The sequence below is a fragment of the Scleropages formosus genome, chromosome 10 (assembly GCF_900964775.1).
Source record: "Scleropages formosus chromosome 10, fSclFor1.1, whole genome shotgun sequence".
NCBI lineage: Eukaryota > Metazoa > Chordata > Actinopteri > Osteoglossiformes > Osteoglossidae > Scleropages > Scleropages formosus.
Genome location: NC_041815.1, coordinates 19,002,346 through 19,024,706, shown reverse-complemented (window position 1 = coordinate 19,024,706; position 22,361 = coordinate 19,002,346). Strand labels below are relative to the sequence as shown.

At 41.2% G+C, this 22,361-nt stretch overlaps 1 protein-coding gene across 2 annotated transcripts; it reads left to right on the top strand.

Moving 5' to 3' along the window:
* Positions 1–329: 329 nt before the first annotated feature.
* zc3h4 (zinc finger CCCH-type containing 4) lies at positions 330–16,264 on the top strand. 2 transcript variants are annotated; one of them, XM_029255641.1, is made up of 14 exons: positions 330–636; positions 6,042–6,270; positions 6,909–7,016; positions 7,189–7,315; positions 8,286–8,440; positions 8,708–8,804; positions 8,998–9,131; positions 9,254–9,355; positions 9,555–9,666; positions 10,014–10,123; positions 10,355–10,761; positions 10,849–11,201; positions 11,468–11,728; positions 13,405–15,023. In XM_029255641.1, the coding sequence occupies exons 1-14, from the start codon at positions 551–553 to the stop codon at positions 15,021–15,023; spliced, it is 3,900 nt and encodes a 1,299-aa protein (XP_029111474.1). In that variant the 5' UTR covers positions 330–550. The 2 variants fall into 2 exon arrangements, with proteins under 2 accessions (XP_029111474.1, XP_029111473.1); XM_029255640.1 differs by having other exon boundaries at positions 551–636; positions 7,189–7,447; positions 13,405–16,264.
* The last annotated feature ends 6,097 nt before the right edge of the window (positions 16,265–22,361 follow it).

Sequence of the window (22,361 nt, the reverse complement as noted above, 5' to 3'; positions counted from 1 at the left end):
ATATAATTTCGTTTTCACATAAAATACACAGTACTTAAGTTAAGTTAAAATAGCGTGTAATTGATCAGATATCCCATTCCGATGAATGTTAAGTAAAGATTCATTCCTTTAACCGTGGCTACACTTTATTTACATATTTTTTAATTCCGTGCCAAGGAATGTTCTTTTCCTAATCTTTTTCTACATTTTGTATCAAAATTACCTAGGAAACCAATATGCTTTGTGACTTCGTTACATAGAATTTTCGGTTATTTCCGAGGGTGACGTCCCTTTGACATCACTGTGACGCAAAGACCGCCCCTTTCTCTGAGGAGAAGGGTCGGCGCCATTTTAAGTGGATGAGTTTCATTTTACAGCGCAGCTGTAGGACGGAGAACCTCAGGACACATTTCAACCTATCTCTCTTTAAACAGTTAATGGGGAATTGACTACTATGAATTTAAACTCTTCCTAAAATCCTTTAACAAGTAGATCCAAGTCAAGTGACGCATAAGCCAGTAGATTCCAGAGTCGATTTGTAATTTTTTTTGCACTTATGTAGCTAGAGGAAATGGCTGTGGAAAGCATGACTGTCCATCCAAACTCCCCAACAACAACCAACCACGAACACATCAACAGCCTTCTCACTGACGAAAGGTCGAGTAATTCTACCATCATATTTCTATACAACAATTTATTTGTCCTGTGCTTTTTTAGACATAAAAAAGCCCGGGCTTTCTTTTTTCTTTTCAAGGGGATTAAAGTCGCCTTTTTCTGGGGAACAAGTACAGAGGTAACGAACGCCATCTTGAAACGTTGCAGAGCGCAATCTGGAAGGTCAAACACGAACCAGGGATATGTTCAGAATTTAAGTTTCTTTTTTAAAAAATTTCAGTTAAATTTTGAAGAAGAACCCGACCGTATGGTCGAATAGCCTGCATTTTCGCCGTCTACATCAAAAAGACCAACCAACTTTGAAGGGACAAATGTTTTGAGGAATATAGGGGAACTTACTAATTAATATTTTAATTAATTGTTAAAATGAAATCACTAATCAACATTTATTTGTCCCAGGTTTGCAGACTTCCAAACGGATGATTGGTAGCTGCTAGCTAACTTAATGTATCCTAAGCGACGAACGTCGTAATGCTTGGTGGCTACGAGCAAAAGAGAAGTGGGGACTTTTAATTTAAATATATTGTGGTTTATTGCACGAATTGTCCCTCCTAACTTGGCTGTGATCATTGTGGACATATTAATACAGGCAGGAAAAATAACGAATCGTCCTGGTTGCTAATTAGCGTAGCTTGTGATTTGTCCAGCTAGGCTAAGTAAGGAGCGAGCTGCGTTACGACGTGCTTAGACGAAAAATGCTGGCACTTGCATTAAATGGATATCTCAAAATGTTTGTCCCAGACATTTACAAGTTAAATAATTATTCGGATTAAAAACAGCACGGGTAAAAGTTCCTTCGTACAGGTAGAAAATATGTCCGAAACAAGCAAGGCAGCCTGGTCCGGCGTAGTAGATAAGCTGGTGGTTGTCGCTCGCTTCTCTGAGTTTTTGTATATATTATATATTTACTGATTTTGCACTATTTTATTTTTTATATATATAAAATCTGTTATCTAAAAATTGTTTGTGTCGGTATTTAGGTTTTCTACGGTAAATGCATGAAGTGTTTTTTTTTTTTTTTTTTTTGGTAGTTGAATCGCATGTTATTTTAATACACACGTGAATATCCCGCCATGAGAGTTTAGTGGGTAGGTAGGTGCTTTCTCAAGATTTTTCTTAGTCATACACTAATGCAGAATTCTGTCGGATTCAATTCTTTTCCTCTTATTCAGCTATTATTCTAATAAGAAGGATTTTTATTGACTTTTTTAAAGATTTTTTTAATTCTGTAGAAGAATGTAGTTTTAGACTTTTACAGTACCCATTCTCCAAGATCCAGTACCTTGTTGCTCAATGTTTCAAAAGCATTTCCAAAGTTTTTTTTTCTTTTTTTTTTTTTTTTTTTAAAAAGTGATGTGAAACAAAACACAAGTTGCCCAAATTAACTCCCTGTGTGCCAGTAGTTGTGTGTACAAGGATATGTTGTGGTCCCATCCTCTTCCATAGTGAACATCCCCTGTAAAGCCCATTGCCAGCATTGTCAATAAAATGCTTGTCCACTTTGGGGGTGCAGGGACAGTGGACAGCAGTGTCCCTAGTCCTGCTCTCAGTGGAATGGTGAAGATAGCCGCTCACAGTAAGTACTTCCCTGCACTCTTTGCAGACAGAAGGGCCTCCGTAGTTCAGGAGCACCGTTAAAAATATATATATATTTCTTCCCTTTTGTATTCCTTTCTTGTATTTTGGCTGTAGCAATTTACTTCGTAGGTTTGCATGAGGTGACCCGTTACGGATGCAGGTGTGTTCGTGCCACGTATTTTGAGGCCGTGCTTTATCGTTCACGGTAATGGAACTTGCCATTCTAGTAATGGCACGTAATAAAACTTGCCAGCAAAAGTTTCATTTGGCAGTTTTTAAGATTTAGTATACATTTTTAAATTCAAGTCCACTTTTGGTGAACTTGAATAATTTTGCCTGGTTCACCTAGTTTCTGTGCCCTGTTTTATTTGAACTTGAATAGTGCTTGTATATTTGTAAAAACAAAAAAAAAAAAAAAAAAAATACAAATAAAGAAATGTATATTTTTTCCCAATATTTGCCATTACATAAAATGAAATTAATGTCAGTGTAAAAGTAAAGTAAGTGTGAGGGGTGATGTGTATAAACACTAACCCTTAAGTAAAGGTTGAGTATAAGTTGGCATTGACTAAGTGAGTTAATGTAAAGTTTTTAAATTATAAACCTTTTTAGTGATTATGTAAATTTGCCTTCACTGAGGACAAGGAGCCAGCAGCCTGGGAAGAAACATTAGTGCCTTTCTTCTACCCAGTGTAACTGAGAAGTGTTGGAAGTGCACTTGCCTCATGTAAAGTTTATTAAAAAAAAAAAAAAAAAAAAAGCTGAGTTGTTTACCCACAGTGGAAGCTCCTGATATGTCTTTTGGGTTACAATACAGCTGGAGCATGGCTACATACATGCCAGTTACATGTTTTTGTTACTTCTTGGAGGTTACATTGGGGAGCATATAAAAGGCTTGAATTCAAGTTATTTTGACGAGTAATATAGTAGCTCTGAAAGGAGACAGAAACAGGGAGTAGTTGATAAAAATGAGTCAGTGGGCCTTTGGCGGATAATAGGTTGAATGTCTGGCAGCTGTCTTATAAGACAGCCTTGGCAAGATGTGCCTTGTCTGTGCCTGAATGTCTCAGAGTGTTATATTCCACTAGCTTGTGGAGAAAACAAAAAAAATTCTCACTGTTCTGACCTTTATGTTATTGGGGTTAGGACGTGTTTCAAGTGAGAGAGGCCGATAGCAAGTATAGATTTATTACAGTATCTTTTTGTCAGTAGTTAAGTCACTTTGTCTTTCACATTCTCTAGTTACTGTTGTGCAAATTAGTGCTTTGAGTTTTTGTTTTTAATTTTTGTAATTTAGTAATTTGACAGTGTTCTTTTGTGCCTCAAAACTTTGTCTTCCAAAATTCTTGGAAGATTTTTTGAAGGTTAAAGAGCTAAAGAAGTGTTTTTGTAATTCTTACTCTGTAATTCAGCATTTATAGACTACAAGAGTAGTAAGCGGGCAGCACAGTGGCACTGGTGCCTCATAGTGCCTGGGTGGTGCAAGAGAACATGGGTTCAAACCCTGCTCAGTCTGCGTGGAGTTAGCATGTTTTCCCTGTCTTTGTGGGTTTGTTCTACATGGTCCAGTTTACTCCCACATTTCAATAACATGCAGTGCAGGATTGGTGACTAGATTGCCCCTAGAGTGTGAATGGGGGTGTGTGTGGGGCTACCTTGTGATAGAACAGTGTCTTATCTGGGGTGTACACCCCCCCAGAATTGTCCCCAGTGCTTCTGGGATAGGCTCCACTTCACCATGACCCTGCTCAGAATAAATGGTTATTGAAAATTGATGGATGTGTGGAAGAATAGTAAGCTAAATGGGGAGTTTGAAGCAGTTAAAGTTTTTTCCTTATACTTGTTTGCTTTTAATCAGTTCCTGTCGTCTGTTACCTGCAGACAGGCTCGTCACATTGTGTGATCTGTCGTAGTGTGCTGTCACGTATCCAGAAAACCCTATCCAGAAGAAACCGTGTCTTTCTTCTTCTGAATTAATTGTTGCTCTTTGTTGTTAGGGAGAAATAACTTGTTAAAATTTGAGCTTCAGTACTATGAATGGTATGTCATTGCTCCCTATTTCTCTGTTTCTCGGTAGTCTTCTTGAGCTTCTTATAAGGGATATTCCAAGTCCAACACAACTAATTCGGTAAAAAATTAGTACCATCTCAGTTTGTTTTATAGTTAGTTTTGCAGCTGTGGCTTTTTTAAGTCTATCATGTGTATTCCTGTTTTTGTTTTTTGATAGCAAGTTCCAGTTTTGATGATGCTTCAGTGTTTAATAATTTAAAACCACAGTTAGTCTCTTAACCTTAACCTCAGTTTTTACTTAATAGATTCTTCCCCAAATATAGTGTGTTATGTAGAGACAAAATAGTTTTTCAGAGCCAAATATTTTAGCTTGACGGTGACTTCCTAGTTTCTTCATGGCAGTTGGGTATCTGGAAGGCAGTAAGCTCAGGAATGTCATACTTGAGCTTGGAAATAGAACATGAATGGCACCTTAACTCTGGAAATATCCATAAGATGGGAGAATGTCCTCATTGACATAACACACGACACTGACAAATGGATTAAGATGGTTTTACTCAGCTGAAAGGAGTACATCAGATTTCTTCTAAGGTCTGCCTTTGCTGTTTTCAGTGATTTAGTCTTAACCACTTTTAGTCTCTTAGTTAAATTATGCATTTAAACATTTACACTTGCAGAATATGGTTTTAGTGATTACATAATGCCTTTGAGGTGTGTGTGAATGTATGCAGATCTTCATACAATTTTTTTCTGTATCCCTTTTTGGTGACATGGGGTACCATATCGCTTTCGCATGTACATGAACCGTCACAACATGCATTGCGGTTTGCATGTTCAACAGTGCTATGTTCATGCAACATGGTTGTATTAAATAGCAGAATACACACAAGCATTTTTGGCCATACATGTCCTTCTCCTGTAAACTTACCCCCTTTCCCAAAAGCTAAAAAGCCCAGCCCCCAGTTCAGCTTTTATTCTATCTGCTTTTTACTGTTGTATTACACTGTGTCAGTGTATATTATATAGAGACCACATTATTTTCCCGTATAAATCGCTAAGAACATATTTGATAAATACATTGAAGGTACCAGTATAATTACACTATTAAATAATTTTTGTGATACTCAGCATAGATTTTAGATATCCTCCCGCTAAAACTGTAAAAATGAAGTTGATCCTCAGAATCAAGACATAACATTTTCAATATAAAAACTAGTTGATAAATGGAAATGAGTTGAACGGAAGCACAAAAGCAAATGGTACAACATTTCTGAAATATATTTTGGTCACAGATAATTTAGAAGCTACATATATTGTGTTCCTGAGTGGTTGACATGAGTTTTCCTGTGTTTTACTAAAGACAAATAGGCCCACAAATAGACAAAATGCTGCTTGACAAAATGAATCTTGTCTTTGCAAAGCCAAGCTGCTTTCTTATGTCATCCTTCTGAAGAACAGTTTTTTCAGTTGCTTAATATTTCTGATGGAAAACAATGACGGGGTGTAAAGATTTTATATTGCGTATTGTTAACTGAGATTAATATCCAGTTAAACTATTTCTACTTAGTAATTGTTTCTAAAATTGCAGTTTTAATGAGATATTCTCAGTTGACATCTAGTACAGTAACATTATGTGATGGCAGAAATTTTACTTTTCCAAGTGCAAATATTAGATTTTACATTGACAGTTTATAAGGAAAGGTTTTTGCAACAGTTTCTGAGGTTTAAGACCTTGCTTGCCATGAACTGGGTGTAGATGCATGAGGCAGAATGGTGATGTTCCACTGGTGTCATTTCAGGCATGAGGATGGAGAGCTGGAAGAGGGTGAGTTGGAGGATGATGGGGGTGATGCAGAGGCGCCCAGCGGAGGAGGGGAAGCCCAGGAGAAGCCGCGTCGCAGCAAGGAGCGCCATGCCAGTGGTTCAGATGATGAGAAGTCCCATAGGCGCAAGCGGAAGAGGAGGAAGGAGAGGGAGAGGGAGAAGGAGAAGAGGAGGTCCAAGAAGAGGCGCAAATCCAGACACAAAGTCAGTTTTTTGTCCTTTGTCGTCCTCCAAACGTGAACATGCTGGGCTTTCAACAGTGGAAATGTGGACGTTTGGCAACTTCTGTTTAAAGCCCAAAATGTTCTTGCTCACATAATCTTGTCATGACAATTTCTCTCTTTCACATTATTTGGGTTTAAACTAGTGCCTAATGGGCACAGTTAACTGCATTCTGTGCCTGAGTATTTATAAAAAACACATTTTCAGTTTTTTTGACATTGACAGTGAAACCCCAACATGTAGTTGAAAATTTAGTAGCCCTTTCACCTGTCTTTCATAGTTAAATTTACTTTTATTCATTTACCTGATGCTTTTCTCCAAACCTTCCTATAATGTTAAGCCACCTGCAGCTATTTACTCATTTTATACATTGGAGTAATTTTACTAGAGCAGTATAGGGTAAGTAGCTTGCTCAAGGGTACTGCAGCAGGAAATTGGATTGGCGCCTGCAACCTTTAGGTCCAAAGGCAGCAGCTGTAACCACTATGCTGCTAGCTAGTTGTTTTAGCAAAGGATTATTTTATTGGACTTGCAGCCATTATGCGTCTGGAATTTGTGTCCATCATGTGACCGCCATAGGCTTTGCCTTTTTGTTAAGCCTATCTGTGTGGGTTCTACAGCGACATCCTTCCTCCAGTGATGACCACTCTGACTTCAGTGATGAGTCCGATTACAGCCCAAGCGAGAAAAGGAAGTACAGGGAGTACAGCCCTCAGTACCCACCTCAGGTGAGTTGTTGGTATTTGGTCTTACCTGCTCACTTTTGCTATGCTTACAAAATGCCTAAACCTCTCTTTTTCACTGTCAATTATTAATAAATGTAGTCTAACAAAAAATTAGGAAAAGTTAAGAGGGCATTTGTGTCAGTGTCGATGTTAATTTTTTGCCCCTTTGCTTTAGTCTCATTCAGGTTACCCTCCTCCTGCTTCATCTCATGGCGGTCCCATGTCCAAGAAAGGGGGATATATGAAGATGGACAAGCAGGGCTACGGGGGCTACGATGAGTATGAGGAGGAAACTTATGAGGGTGAGGAAGATGAGGACATGGGAGAGGAAGAGTATGATGATTTTGCAAAGGAGCTGAACCAGTACCGCAAAGCCAAAGAGGGCAGTGGGGGCAGTAGCAGAGGAGGGCGTGGTAACAGCCATGGGGGCAGAGGTGAGTTGTTGGCCAAGACCTCTATGGAGGGAGTGAAAAGTTAGGAAAGTTTGAATAAGCTTAAAGAGAAAGTCCACTGCTTTTCACATCTGGGCTCTTTTTGTCTGAGTGGGTGTCAGTAGCTCAGACAGTGTCTACATTAGACACTTGAATCTTTACCTTTTTTCTAAATGCACCAAAAACCGCATAAATTAAATATTTAGACAGCAGCAGTCAGTATATCAGCAATAATTTCCAAATTATTGAAAACGTCAAAAATTTAAAACAAAAGACAGACCTATTCTTGTCTTTGTTTTTCTGATTCCATATTTTCATTTAATTTAGCTGGGTCATCTGTACCAGAAATTAAAAGTACAAAGGGATTCTATGTAGGAGGGTAACTCGTGTAGGACTTAGTTGAGGCCGTTATTGGAAATAAAGCTAATAGCTGGCACGTTCATCATAAAAATGGCTATTGCACATAGACTGGGCAGTTTTCACCCTTCTTGATACTGCAACTGTTAGATGTTGTGCAGTGACAGGATTTCTTTCTGGTTTTCAATATGAAAGTAACAAAAACTTTAAAATACTGGGCTGAAAAGTATTGAGTAGTTCCTCTGAGAAGTTATGATCTTTTAAAAGAATATCTTTTTGCAAAATGAACAGATTTAAAAAAAAAAGAGGTGTCTGTCCCCTTACCGATAAGTGCGTTTTTAAGACCAAGAATTGTAGTCTTGAAATTATGCAAACACACCTTGTTAATTTGATCCCATTTTTTAAAACTTTCTTGCACAAATAATTTAGTTTCCAAATCAGTTTCTGCTTGACGGGGTAGTGTGTTTTGGTGTCACCCTTCTAGGAGGTAAAGGCCGCCTCAAGAACCAGCGCGGGCGTGGTCGAGGAGGAATGAGGGGACGTGGTGGACGAGGACTTGGAGGCAGAGGCCGGGGAAGAGGCAAAATGGGTGGGGAGAATGACGATGGAGATGGAATGATGTATGGAGATGAAATGGAGGTAAGCTGCTGACAAGCCTTTCAAAGGTGATCACACAGAGGTCTTGACATTTGCAGTATATTACTATGGAGTACAGCTGTCAATATAGCTTTGACAATTTTGTTACCATAGTTGGAGCAGCAGATTAACTCCAGATCCTCATCTCTAGTTTCCATTTTTCCGTTGAACTCTGCTTAAGCTAATTCACTTAAATCTTATTCAGCATTATCTGAGAAAATCATTTTTATTTTAATAAATAAATTGACATCAGTAAATTTTGTTTTTCAGTATGGAGATGATGACTATGACAACATGGGGGATGATGATTATGATGATTACTCCAAAGAACTGAATCAGTATAGGAAGTCAAAAGATCGTGGTCGGGGTGAGTGAGACTGGTGTCTGAAGCTGTTGAATAGTCTTACTGCTATTATACAGTTAGTTACTATACATATTTTCTATTAGATATTTGTAAAACCTGTGAGCTTGCTTGGTCTCGACTGCTGTATTTTCACTGTAGAGTATTAACCTGTGTATGAGGTTGGGAGAATTACACTCTCATGTGGCTTACATCTCAGGTGGTAAAGGTGGGCGAGGTCGAGGCAGAGGTAAAGGTGGTCGAGGCATGAGCAGGGGTCGAGGGCGGAACAGAGGCCGAGGCCGTGGAGAACATGGCCATGATGAGGACAACAATGGCGACATGGATATGGGAGTGAGCAGCCACCTGAAACTAAACTGAAAAGTCATGGATGTGAAAGAAGTTCCAAGTGCCATTAAAGCATTGCAAAGGAAATGCACTCCATTAATTTTTAATCTTTTTCCACTGCTATGCAGGATGGAGGGTGCAGTCAACGCAGGAATGACCAAGACAAGCATGGACAGGACAAGAAAGGCAAAGCAATCTGCAAATACTACATTGAGGGACGCTGCACTTGGGTAAGTTTTTTTTTTTTTTTTTTTTTTTTTTTTTTTTTTTTTTTTTTTTTTCTTCTTGTATATTTTTTTAAAGTGCTCTTAATGTTAGGAAAACTGCAAATTTGAGACCTGCCAGTTCATGTCTTGCATTGGGTTGTCAAATGTGGAATACCTTAGTGCTCCCATAAATACATTGTCCCTTTGTGTGTGTTTGTTGTAGGGAGAACATTGTAACTTCAGCCATGACATTGAACTCCCCAAGAAGAAAGAGCTCTGCAAGTTCTACATCACAGGCTTTTGTGCACGAGCAGAGAATTGTCCTTACATGCATGATATCCTTTTTTACAGTCTAAGGTTTTATAAAGTCCTTTTTGAACATGCAAATATTTATTTAAAAAATACAAAGTTTTGTTCATATCCCTTGTCTTGTTTAATTTTTGGGTTTTTACAAGTTACTTTATCTATGATGTAAATCTTTCCAGGGTGTAGAGGTTAAAGGTTGTAAAGTCACATTAAAATGTATTTGCATTAGATTTCTCAGCAATGTTTTGGAGGAAGCAGGAGGAGATAACCGGCTTGTATGTCAGTCGCATCCACAATCTTTACAGTCTTAATTGGACAGATTGTAAAGTTTGTGATATTCATCATTTTAGTAAATTTTTTCTTGACTGCACACCACGTGATTTCCCCTGCAAGCTGTTTCACACCACTGGAAATTGTGTTAATGGGGATGAGTGCATGTTCTCCCATGAGGCACTAACCAATGACACAAAGGACCTTCTTGACAAGGTGAGCCAAGCTGTTAAATGTACATGGATGAAACCTGTAGGTTCTTTTTTAAAATTAAGATGTTCTGCTTCTAGGTTCATGTCCTGGTCTGTCTCTGCTTTACCTGCAGTACTTCCAGCCATGTTTGTCAAACTTTTATCTTAATCTTGTCCATCCATAACCTAGTTCAGCATTTTGGCCATTAGTTTGATGTACTGAGTAGTCCCTTTATTCTCAAACTCACCCCTGTAGATGTTGGCAGAGGATGCAGAAGCTGGAGCTGAAGATGAGAAGGAGGTGGAAGAGCTTAAGAAGCAAGGTATCAACCCCTTGCCCAAGCCTCCGCCAGGAGTGGGCTTGTTGCCAACTCCACCTCGCCATGGCCCTGTTGACTCTAGTGCTCCAGTAGACTTTGGACCCCCAGGCCCTATGCCTCCACCAGGACCTCCACCTGGCCCGGGAGCAGGTCCCTGCTCTGGTCCACCACCCCCCTGCCCAGATGGAGGCCCCTATCAAGGACCACCCAACCCAAATGGACCTCCCCCACCTCCAATGGGCCCACCGCCCCCCTGCCCTGGAAACAGTGGAAAGAAAATTCCATCGCTCTTTGAAATTGTAGTGCAGCCCACTGGACAGCTGGCTCAGAAACTCGGTGTCAGGTCTGCCTTATGCCTTGTCTTGTGTATAAAACTTGTTTATTCATATTTGGAGGGATTGTGCTAATATATTACTTTTTGTGTCCTCAGAGGTACAGTCCCTGGTGCTCCTCCAGGACCTCCTGGTCCACATGGGCCCTCAGGACCCCCGGGAGGCCCCCCTCCTCGCTTCCCTGGCCCACCTCCAGGACACATGGGACCTGCCCCACCTGGCATGATGCCACCTGGTCCCCATGATATGCCACCCATGGGTCCACCTGGGATGAACCAAGGCCCCCCACCCTTGGGGCCAGGGCCTCCCATGATGGGAAATTTTGGTCCAGGTGAAGGACCACCGCACCCGGGAATGATACCACCTGGGCCTCCTCCGCCTGGGGGAAACTTCTATGATAATTTCTACCACCAGCAACAGGGAATGGAGATGGAAGGAGGGGGAACAGAAGGTGAGCCAGACCACATATCCCCTTAACCATATTCCACAGTTTACCCTATATTTCTTTGCAGTCTTACTGGACTGATTTTTTTCATTTAACTTGTGCCATTCTCAACACTGTTTCTTCATGGCTTGTACTGCTGTTGATCTTATAAGGGAAGCATATTTATTTGCATAGAAGACCATCTTTGCAGAAGGAATATAATATTGCTAATGACAGAAAGGCTGTATTAGTTAATAAAAATATATTTCATGTAACATTTCTTTTCTCTGCAGAAGAATATCAGGAATATGAAAACATGGCAGAGGGTGAGGGAGGAAGCTTTGGAGAGCAGCCAAGCCGAGGTCAAAACACAATGATGGGCACAGAAAGCTCATCCAATGGCAGCTCCAACAGTCAGGCGACAGGAATGGCTGTGCCAGACTACCTGCCGCCAGCCCAGCGTGCACTCTTCATGAGAATACAACAGAAGCAGCAAGAGGAAGAGGAGAGGGCAAGGCGCCTGGCTGAGGGAGGGTCAGAAAGGGACACAGAAGGTGCGTATCAGAGTGGTACCACTGAAACACTGTTTTCTACTTGCACCTGGAATTTACTGGCATAGCATTATTCACAAAGTCGGTCGACGAGCCCATCGAACTATTGCTATAAGCTGGCTCAAATTCTAATATGAATACTCAAATTTTTGAAGATGCCGTTTTCGTTTTAAATAGCATTTTTTTGGTTTATGTGTTATAGAGTTTACAGTAAATAGAATGTAGAATTTCAGTTTTTAGCAGAGGAAACAGAACCTTTGTTTACCTGCCAGGTTGGAACACAGTAAAGCAGACAAAAATGGACTAGTGAGAATTGGAGCACCTTAGTTTAAAACATTTGCACAGTATTCACAGCTGATATCTGGTGTTTCTGGGTGCTGGTGATTCAGATGCCAGTAGGAAGAGGTGACCTGTCACCATGAAAACCAAAAATTATATGTGGATGAATTGTTCCCTTAGTCACAATAAGAAGCTATATAATACAGGTGTCATATCTCTTTATGAATTATGTTCTGCAAAAAACAGAGATAATGCCAAAATAAATAAAATACTCTATTTGCCATCCCTTTATTATCAGTAATGGTTTAATCAGTGCAGGGTCATGGTGTTTCAAACTATGCTGTGTTTAAGGAGTTGCTTGGATCACACACATTGTTTGAACAGTAATTGGACCTCTTAACCCTGTGTGCATGCTTTATATAATACGGTGTCACTAATTGTGGGAGTGGAGCTATATTTGTTAACACGTAATAAGTGGTTTATAGATCTGTTTATGGGTATTGTTGGGTATATCTGTAATAAAGGGGGGCGCGGTGGCGCAGTGGGTTGGACCGGGTCCTGCCCTCCGGTGGGTCTGGGGTTTGAGTCCCGCTTGGGGTGCCTTGCGGCGGACTGGCGTCCCGTCCTGGGTGTGTCCCCTCCCCCTCCTGCCTTACGCCTTGTGTTGCCGGGTAGGCTCCGGTTCCCCGCGACCCCGTATGGGGCAGGCGGTTCTGAAAATGTGTGTGTGTGTGTGTGTGTGTGTGTGTGTGTAATAAAATACTTTGACTCAAATTTAAAATTTTTTTATTAACTATGAGCTGAAGTAAAAAAACTAACGTAAAACAGCTATAAATATATTCTCCACACAAACTCATTCGGTGGCAATTGTTGACTGATTAATCAATTTATCATGCACTATTTGTCAAGTCTTTATTTTTCACTGATACTCAGGAACACCAGTCAAGCTGTAAACACTGTGTAAATATTGAGAATTAAATGGTCCCTCATTTCCTTTCTGTTTTGAACACATTTTACCATTAATAGCTAAATGCAGAAATGCATTTGGCTTTCGTTTTGCAACAGAGAATTTTTACAAAAAGTAAAGAAAGTGCTGTTAACGGTATAAACTGAAATATACTCCTATCTTTGAACATGCATAATGCAAATGTTCATAAGTTCTTTTTTTTTAAATGTAGCTACAATTAAAGGAGGGACTGGGGACTAGTACCTTGCTTCTTAAGCTCTTTGCTGAGGAACCATAGTATTACAGAAAAGCCTGTTCAAATGGAAAGTAATTCTAAGTGGTTGTTTATTGTTACCCCTAGATGGTGCTGCTGCTTTGCAGCATACGAGGAATATATAGGGACAAGTTGTATAGATGTTATGCTAAAAGTTTCCTTTTTTCTTCTTTGTTTTAGGTGATTCTGCCAACTGGTATTCCAGTGAGGATGAGGATGGAGGTGGTAGTGTCACATCCATCCTAAAGACTCTTCGGCAGCAGACTCAGAGTGCACCTAAACCTGAGGGCGGACCTAGTGATCCCCGTCTGCAAAAAGCTGCAGCACTACAGCATAGTAGCCGCCCTGCGGATCCCCGCCTAGCCCGTGACCCACGCCTGTCTCGGACTGCAGAGCCAGGACCATCAGCTGAGCCCAATTCTACTGCTTCACCGTCCTCTTCCTCGTCCGGGACCCCTGCTGATCCTCGCCTGGCACGCCATGCAGCCTCACTTCAACACAAACCAGAGCCCCCCCATGCCCACAAGCCACCTGCTTCAACTTTAACCTCTGGAGAGGAGGAGGAAAGTGACAGGGTGTTGCGAGACAAGCCGGTCCCCATTCCCTTGGACCCTCTGATGGGCATGTCCCTCAAAGACCCCCGTTCCCAGCTGCAGCAGTTCAGTCACATCAAGAAGGACATCATCCTGCACAAGCCCCACTTTGCCAAGGGTGTGCTGTGGAACCCTGAGGATTTGATTCCTGTGCCTATTCCCAAACAGGACTTCCTTCCTCTTCCTCCAGGCATCCCACCTGTTACGGCACTCGACCCTCGTCTAACTCGAGCCCAGCAACAGGTCCACCCTGCCCCTCCTTTAACTGCTCCGCCTCCTGCCTCTGACCCAAGCTCCACATCCTCCTCTTCTCTTCCTGACTTTGAGCTGCTCTCCCGCATCCTCAAAACAGTGAGCTCAACCTCAGGCCCTTCACCTGCTGCTGTTCCAGCTCCAGCATCAGGGGCTGCATCATCGGGGTCTGCCCCAGCAGAGAAGCCAGTGGATCCCAGGATGGCTCGCAAGGCCCCTGCTGATCCCCGGCTTCAGCCCCAGAAGTCAGCCCTCAAGCAGTCCTCAGAATCCCCACCCCTTCCAACCTCCAGCACCTCACCTGCATCCTCCCCTCCCACCCCCACCATTGCACCCTATGACCCACGGTTGCTCTCTGCAGGTGGAGTAAGCCGAGGAGTTGGGGGTATTGGTGGTGGCCAGAGCAGCGTTCTGAGTGGCATCAGCCTGTATGACCCACGGACCCAAAGTGCAGCTAAGCCCGATGGTCCTGGAAGCAGCCCGAACACTACTGCTGCCACCAGCACCTCAGAGTCTAAGCCTACAGAGCCAGGCAAGGCCAAGGCCAAGGAGCCACTATTTGTGCGCAAGTCAGCCCTGGACCAGCCTGAATCTGAGAAAAGTGGTGGAGAATCTGCGACGGACCGCTACAACAGCTACAACAGGCCACGCCCCAAGCCCTCTCCCTCACCTTCCGGTGGAATGGGCACAGGTGGACCCACTGCCACTGCTTCCTCCACCTCTTCGGCTGGACCGGGACCCACGAGCACCTCAGAGCAACCACCGCCAGGCGTCCATAACCTTCCTGTCTCTACCCTTTTCAGTATGGTCAAGCAGGCCAGCAAGCCAAGTGGCACTGGCAGCCCCTTTGGGGGCAATAGCCCTGCTGAGACCGATAACACTGACCAGGATGCTGCCTCTCTAAAGGACGTTTTTAAGGGTTTCGACCCCACTGCCTCCCCTTTCTGCCAGTGACCTGTACCCTCATCCTCTTTGTATTTTGTTCTTTTTGAAAATCCAGTGCAGCATAGAGGAGGTATAGAAGAGCAGAATCAGTCTGAAACAGGCGTTTGCAAGCATGCGTCTGCTTTTCTGTGTCCTTTGCATAGTACAGTGTTGGAAACTTGTATAAAATTTTTGGGGGTGGGGTTTAGGTAAAACGTGAGTAAAGGATAAAGTCTTCTATTTTAAAGCAAACTTTAGAAATATATAAATAAATGTATTCATGAGTCCTTCCTTACTTTACAAGAAAATAAAAAGACAGCAGAAAACTGCATAAAAATCAGTGTACACAAGCTTTACTTTATGAGAGACACTCCTGTTGTTACCATCAGTTGCATAATACTGTTCTGAGGATTAATGATCTTTTCTTTAACTTCTCCCCTGTTTTGGAATAAATGTCCCCGGTAGGCCCTACCAGGTCTTCTGAAGTATTGCGTCTTCTCTGTACAGTCGGGTGTGCAATATTGTTGCACAAGAGTCCTGTCATTCCAGAATTAAATGAGGTTGGTAGAATGATGGAAATCATCCACTGCCACAGAGAAAACTGTGGGTTTTTTCTCCTTGGAAGGTTTTTTTTCATTCTTTAATTATCATCCATAAATAATCAGATTGTGTTTTAACTATTTTATCTATGTTGCGATATCTAGCTTTAGCCTTGTGTGTTTTTTTTTTTTCTTTTTTTTTGATTTTTCGTTTTTTCTGTATTTTGGATGGGAGAAAGGTTTGAATTATGCTTTTTTCTCCTTGCTTAGGGTTGCAGTCACAAGTATGCTTTCCAACACTTCTTGGATGGAAAAAGTGTACAATGAAATCCGTTCCTGATTATCCGTATATGTCTTGTGTAATATGGTATCTATTTATTTTTTTATACTTAAGGAAATCTGTTCCTTTGTTTGGCATTTGAAATTGATCTTTTTTTAGTTTCTAATTTTAGTTTCTTCACCTGCAGTCTCAAAATAGGACATTTAAATGTGCAACCTGTACAATGAAAGGAGAAAATAAGTCTAATGGAAGTTTTTTAAATGAATAAAAGCAAAAAAAAAATTGCACTGTCCACCTAGGTCCGGACAGCCTCGTGTAACCAGACTGCACCAGCACATTGTTTTTTCCTTTGCAGCAGAGTGTCAACTTTGTAAATTTTCAACGGTCCCAATTTGAGAAAATGCAACATTTTGTAACATATATACTGTAGTTGAGATTGTGGAAGTATTTAATAAAGGCAATACAAGCTCAACTTCAGAATGAACTGTTACAAGAAGTCAGTATATTTCCTGGGAGAGTACAGGGTGTGCCGGATTGGTAAGGCATTAGAGGCTAGTTCACCCGACACCATTTCTTCTTGAATTGTGTTTGAGTCACTTCCTTGTCCCCACTCCACGTGTGTGTGTGTGTGTGTGTGTGTGTGTGTGTGTGTGTCATGTTAGGAAATACTGAAGGTGTTTCATTGTGCCTCTCAAAATATTTTTTTGTAATATTTTTGAGTAAATTTGTCTTCCAGTAGTCTGTGACTCTTATCAGGATTGAGAAGTTAGAAATTATTGTTTCATAGAGTTTGTACTTCATTCATGCTCCATATGAGCACGGCTGATTGCTGTGATCACACATGGCTCACTGCGAAGCTTTTCTGGGGCAATTGCTTCCAACTGTTCTTTTCTGTGTTTTAAATTTTTACTGCTGTGAGCAACAATGGGGAGAGACATTCAGGTATCCCACCTGCCTAAGGGAACATGGAGTACTTTGTCTTCCCTGTCTACATTCACCAGAGGTTAGCATAGCAGTTTATTAGCGCAAAGGGGGCAGCTACTACCTGTCCTCTGCTGGTTGTTCAGATTTCATTGTAGAACTGTCTTGTTATAAGTAGAACCTTGCTAATGCCTTGCTAATTTGAGCCCCTTAGACATATTCATAAAGAATAGAGTTTTGAAAAAATAAGCAAGATCTTAATGCTTGAGAGCCTATTCTGGAAGCATAGGGTGTGAGCTAGGGAACACCCTGGATGGAATGTCAATCCATTACAGAGCTATCCCACGCACTCATTTGCTCACATGTACAGACAGTATGGTCAATTCAGAGTTACCAGTTCACCTGAAATGCATGTCTTTGAATTTTGGGAATAAACTGGAGCACCTGAAGGAAACCTAAAAGAACATGAAGAGAAAAGGTAATTACAAAGTGAGCTAGATTTGAACCCATGACCAAACAGCTCAGGCACTGTGAAGCAACAGGGCTACCTGTTATGGAAAAGAATAGATTATACTATTAGTCCATTTGTGTTATAATTCAATAATTCTTTATGTAAATTCCTGATTCTTACTGATTTCTTGAAACTTCTTGATTTTTTAGGTTTTTAGTCTAGTGGGTGCAGGAATTATTTCTCTCAAGGTCAGCTCTACCTGAGGTCATGATAGATGTGTTTAGAAGAGACATTGCGATCAAAACAGATTTGCAAGTTGCAGATTTTTTGGTTCGGAGGTCTCCACTCTCAAGGGGGTCAGATAGATGCCTGCTGTCTGCTATGCAGTCCTGCCAATCAGAAGTGCTTCAGGACCATGGACAGCCTTTGATTTCAGATTAAACATCTGACAGAAGTTCAACAGCTCTACATCAGGGCACAGACAGTAGCTGGTCCTTGCTAACATAAAGGAACCTGCATCTAGTCTTAGATAACTAATTTTATGCAGACGCTTGTTACGCTGAAAGTAAAACTGAAAACTTCCCCTCGCTGAACCATTTTAAAGCAAAGATGGGTCTGGTGAGGGTGCTTCTGGCTAGCTTTGGGTTACCATACTTGTTCACACCACTGCCTTTATTTGCATAGCCGTGAAAATCTTTTTCTGAATCACACTATCCTTATAAACCTTATATTTCTGGTGTTTGTAGCTGGCGCCTGCCGCACTCGGTGGGCCTAGGTCGCAATCCAGCCTTGTGCTATACCTTTATGTTAGTTCATTTAGTTGATGCTTTTCTCCTTGCAGTTTTTGCTATATCGGCTCAGAATAAATACCTTGCTCAAGGGTAATGCAGGAGGAAGTGGGAATCCAACTTGGGTCCTTCAAGCAAAAAGTTCTGGCTGCTATGTTGGCTGCTGTCCCTTAATAGGACTACTAGCATTTGTTGGACTTCTTTATAATGCACAACAGATGTTTTTTATATACTGAAGCTTGTGTTTATATTATAAGTAGTTGTTTGGGAGCAAGGAACAGACTGTTTAAAGGTGTAACTACACAGTCTTCCACTACATTCTCTCTCTTTGACCACAACAGCCTACACCAAAAGTAGGGTCTCCTTTACATTCCTTGGGAAGTAATCACTCACTTTTATTAACCGCTCGTCCAAGTTTTGGCCATTGTGGTCCAGAGCCATCCCAGAAGCACAGGGCACAAGGCTGGTCAGGGTACACCTGGCACGGGATGTCAGTCCATCACAGCCATTGTCGTATTCATAAAATATGGGCAACTTGGATTTGTGAATTCACCATAAATGCATGTCTTTGGACTGTGGGAAGAAACCAGAGCACCCTAAGGGAAGTCCCATAAAACAGGAAGGAGATGCAAACTCCACACAGAGTAGAACAGATTCAAACCTATGCCTTGGTGCTGCGAGACAGCAGTTCTACCCATTGCACCACTAAACCACCCCTCCTTAGAAGGCTTTGGAGGAATGACCATCTTCACATTATATCAGTCTGACTGAGCTCTTTGACCGACCTCAGTTAAAGTACATGATCTTAGTTCTGCTTCCTATGTCAGAAAAAGTCAGCATGGAAAATTCGCTTGAAGAAAAATATCTGTTATTTAATTTCTAATTTCTATCAGCACATTAAACCTAATTATCGGTTTTAGAATGGTATCGTACTACACAAAGCATTTTAGCTTCAAGAAAATACTGCAAGGTAACACTGCAGTAGTTAAAGGGATTCCAAATACAACAGAAAATTATTTTTTATTTTTTTTTATATTTTTTAAACTTTATTTAAAGTTTTTATGTAAGCCATAGGGGGTGATCAAAATAAACCAAGGAGACAGAAATTTGTGTTTTGTGATAATTTCCTCCTTTAAATTTTATACATTATAATATTGTTGCAGACAATATTTTGAAATACTCTGTATAACAGTAAGGCACATGTAAATCACCTACCTGTGATTTAAACCCACAAACCTTTCATTGTGGGTTTTTTAACCATAATTGCCACCTGTACTGTGGGACTGAAAGGATGAATGAACAAAGGATTTGTTTTTAATATTTTAAACTTGCTTTATACTCTCATTCTTATATTTTCAATGTCAGTTCTCAAATTGCAAGTATGTTCTTGCAAGCAGAAGCCAAAGTTCTGTTCTATAAATGAAAAACAAACAAACACATACTGACACAATGCCTACAGCTGCTTGTCCCAAGCGGAAGCTTGGCCTGGTAGCGCAGGGGACACACCCAGGATGGGACACCAGTCCATCGCAGAGCACCCCAGGCAGGACTCGAACCCTAGACCGACTACGCAGCAGGCACCAGCCAAACCCTCCAATGCCACCATGACCCCCCCCCCAAATGAAACAGTGCACTTCAAAGAAAACATTTCACTGAAGTTTACTGTGCTATTCACTGCTTTTAACTTGGAACATTTCACCCGGAACATCGTTGGCTTTTTCTTTCACTTCTACGATACCTTTTCTCAGCATCAGTCAAGCGGACAAGGAAAGGTCATGGTAAGAATGAACACGAGATGTGAACTAGGACTTCTAAATGTGAGTCCGTAGGTTCGGTGAAAGTGACTTCGGTTTCGCTGAGCTTTGCGGGACGCACCCACTTGACCAGGCGCATTTGCAGAAAGCACATGGGGAGCACAGGAAGGGAGTGGACAGGAACGTGTGACCCCCTGCAGTGCCATGACCTGGTGGATAAGCAAGTGGGCAGACGCATTGACTGCATCCTTCCTCTTCCAGATTGTTCTTTACCGACTGCTGTTCCATTTCCTCGTTCATTGCATCATCCTTTGTTATGCCCTGGAAATACACTTATCATCCTGAACGGCGGCACTGTAAGAACGCACCGTTGAGTGCATGTACCTTTTTTAAACTCATTTCCTCTCGAATGTACTGAACTAAGTTTAGCACACTAACATTGGCCGTGACAGATTTACTGCGTGTTCCAGAAAAAGCTGTCCTGTCTACAACATATGAAAGGTCTGCTTGTTGCTGGCGAAAATTTCTGATACTTTCCCAAGGATCGAAAGCTATAGTTTTATTACGAATTGTCTTGCTGCTACTCATAAACTGAGGGTTCGAAAGTCTAAAGTGTCTTTTTCTATAGTCATACATTTCATTTTCTTTACCAAACGCTCATGAAAGTTTAGAAAATAATACTTGCCTGTCTTTTCTCCCTGTTGCACTACTATGGTATCTAGTGGATAGTTTTGTTATAAAGGATCTGGATTTTTAAAGCAAAATGTAGTGCCTTAAAATATTCTGGAATTTAACTGGACACAAAGGCTGAAGCGTTTGTATAAGAATCTGTCAGCGGCATCTGTGCCCCAGGACTGGTCCTGATGTAGTGTCACATAGCAAGGTATTTCACCTAAGCCCTTTGGGTAAAATATCATCAGTGTGGTTTGAACGGAAAGTGTCTTGGACCAGTCACGTCCACATAAAAAGTTTCCATGTGAAAATTCCATTATGAATTCAGTCTCTGCACAATAGATCATGAGGTTGGAGGCAGCTGGTAGCATCCTGGTTGTCTTTAGACCCAAAGGTTGCAGGTTTGATCCCCACTTCTGGCTGTAGTACCCTTGAGCATGGTACCTACCCTACATTGCTCCAGTAAAATTACCCTGCTGTATAAATGGGTAAATGATTGTAAGCATGTAATAATTGTGACCTTAAAGTTATAAGTTGCTTTGGAGAAAAGCATCAGCTAAATGAATAAATAGAAGGTTTGTGATGCAAAATGTATGAAAATGCATGGAAAGAATCCTCAGGGCCTGTGAAACCCAGTTGTTGCTCCTTAACCTGACTAGGGGTGTGATGGACCCATAGCTTCTGTCCACAGACCCCCCCAGTTGTCACATTGTGTGGAGGAGACATACCACAGTCTGGGTGGAGTCCTGTGTGATTATCTGTCTCGCTATGACCTTATCCCTTATCTAAATCACTCCTTTTGTGCTCTAGGCACACAAAATCTCCATTTTTCTCCGAGTGTTTCATTCTTCTCCAAGTCAACTCATAGCGTTACGTTTCATCTCACCTCTTATCTTGTTTATTCATTCCTTCAAACAAAAGGAAGAAGAAAAACCGATGGAGTCCTTTGAATGGTCTTTTCGGCAATTCCCTCCTTCACATTTTATAAGCAAAAGTTAAAATAAAAATTAAAAAAAAAAAGTCGCATAAAATGAAACAGATCCCAGGTTCCACTTCTCTGAATATTTTGTTGTGTCATCCAAGCAAAGGAGGAGTCGCCTTTTTTTTTTTTTTGCAGATTGGTTCGGAAGATAAACTAAGAGTAGAGCAGATGTTTCTAATTAACTCAGCATGGTTCTGATTTGTCTCTTTCAATGTGTGGAGGAAGGGCTTGACAAATACTTTCTCGGGGGACGCAAGCCTCCTTATAATTTGTGAATTGGTAAGTAGCGTGAAATCTGTGTGATATCATCTGAGTCATTATTTCTTGCAATACAATGCAAGTTCCTCTTACAAAGCCAAAATAGCATTTCCTTTTCTTTTGCCATTCCATAGTGAAATACTTAGACTTGAGTTACAAAAACAATGTCAGTCTCACCCAGCTGTTTCAGAGCCAAATGGTGTATAGAGTCTTCACACCTACGGTTCTCATGTCATTCCCACAAATGTACTTTGCTAAAATGTCATCCGAGGATAAGAGATGATGAATTTACACAGTAATCTCTTCCAGAAACCAGTGAGAGGAATGTTTTCCATGGTTGCATCCTTAAAAGGATAGGACTGTTAAGAATAAATTCCATGAATGTTAACTCAAACCCCAAACCTCAACCTGTCCTTGAAGTGAATACAACTCAAGGCCAAAACTTAGTGCACTGGAGGAAACAATGCCTCGAAATACCTCAATTCTCAAACAATATTGCTTCTCCTACTATTGGCAGGTATTAATTTGCAGTTGATAGCTATGTGACATTTAAATTTCAATTAAAAAAATGTTCTGCAGTGCCAGTTTCATAATTTAAGAATCCTCTTTGAGAGGACTCGTTGTACGTGTGCGCGCGTGTGCGTGTGCAGGTGTGTGTGTGTGTGTGTGTGTGTGTGTGTGTATATACAGTATATGTATGTATCGTTCTGATGAAAAGAAATT

Excerpts from the sequence above, each read along its gene's own strand:
- zc3h4 (XM_029255640.1), top strand. The coding sequence starts at position 551 with ATGGCTGTGGAAAGCATGACTGTCCATCCAAACTCCCCAACAACAACC. Across the intron at positions 637-6,041 it reads AGCCTTCTCACTGACGAAAG|GCATGAGGATGGAGAGCTGG; the intron begins GTCGAGTAATTC and ends GTGTCATTTCAG. Across the intron at positions 9,356-9,554 it reads TTGAGGGACGCTGCACTTGG|GGAGAACATTGTAACTTCAG; the intron begins GTAAGTTTTTTT and ends TGTTTGTTGTAG.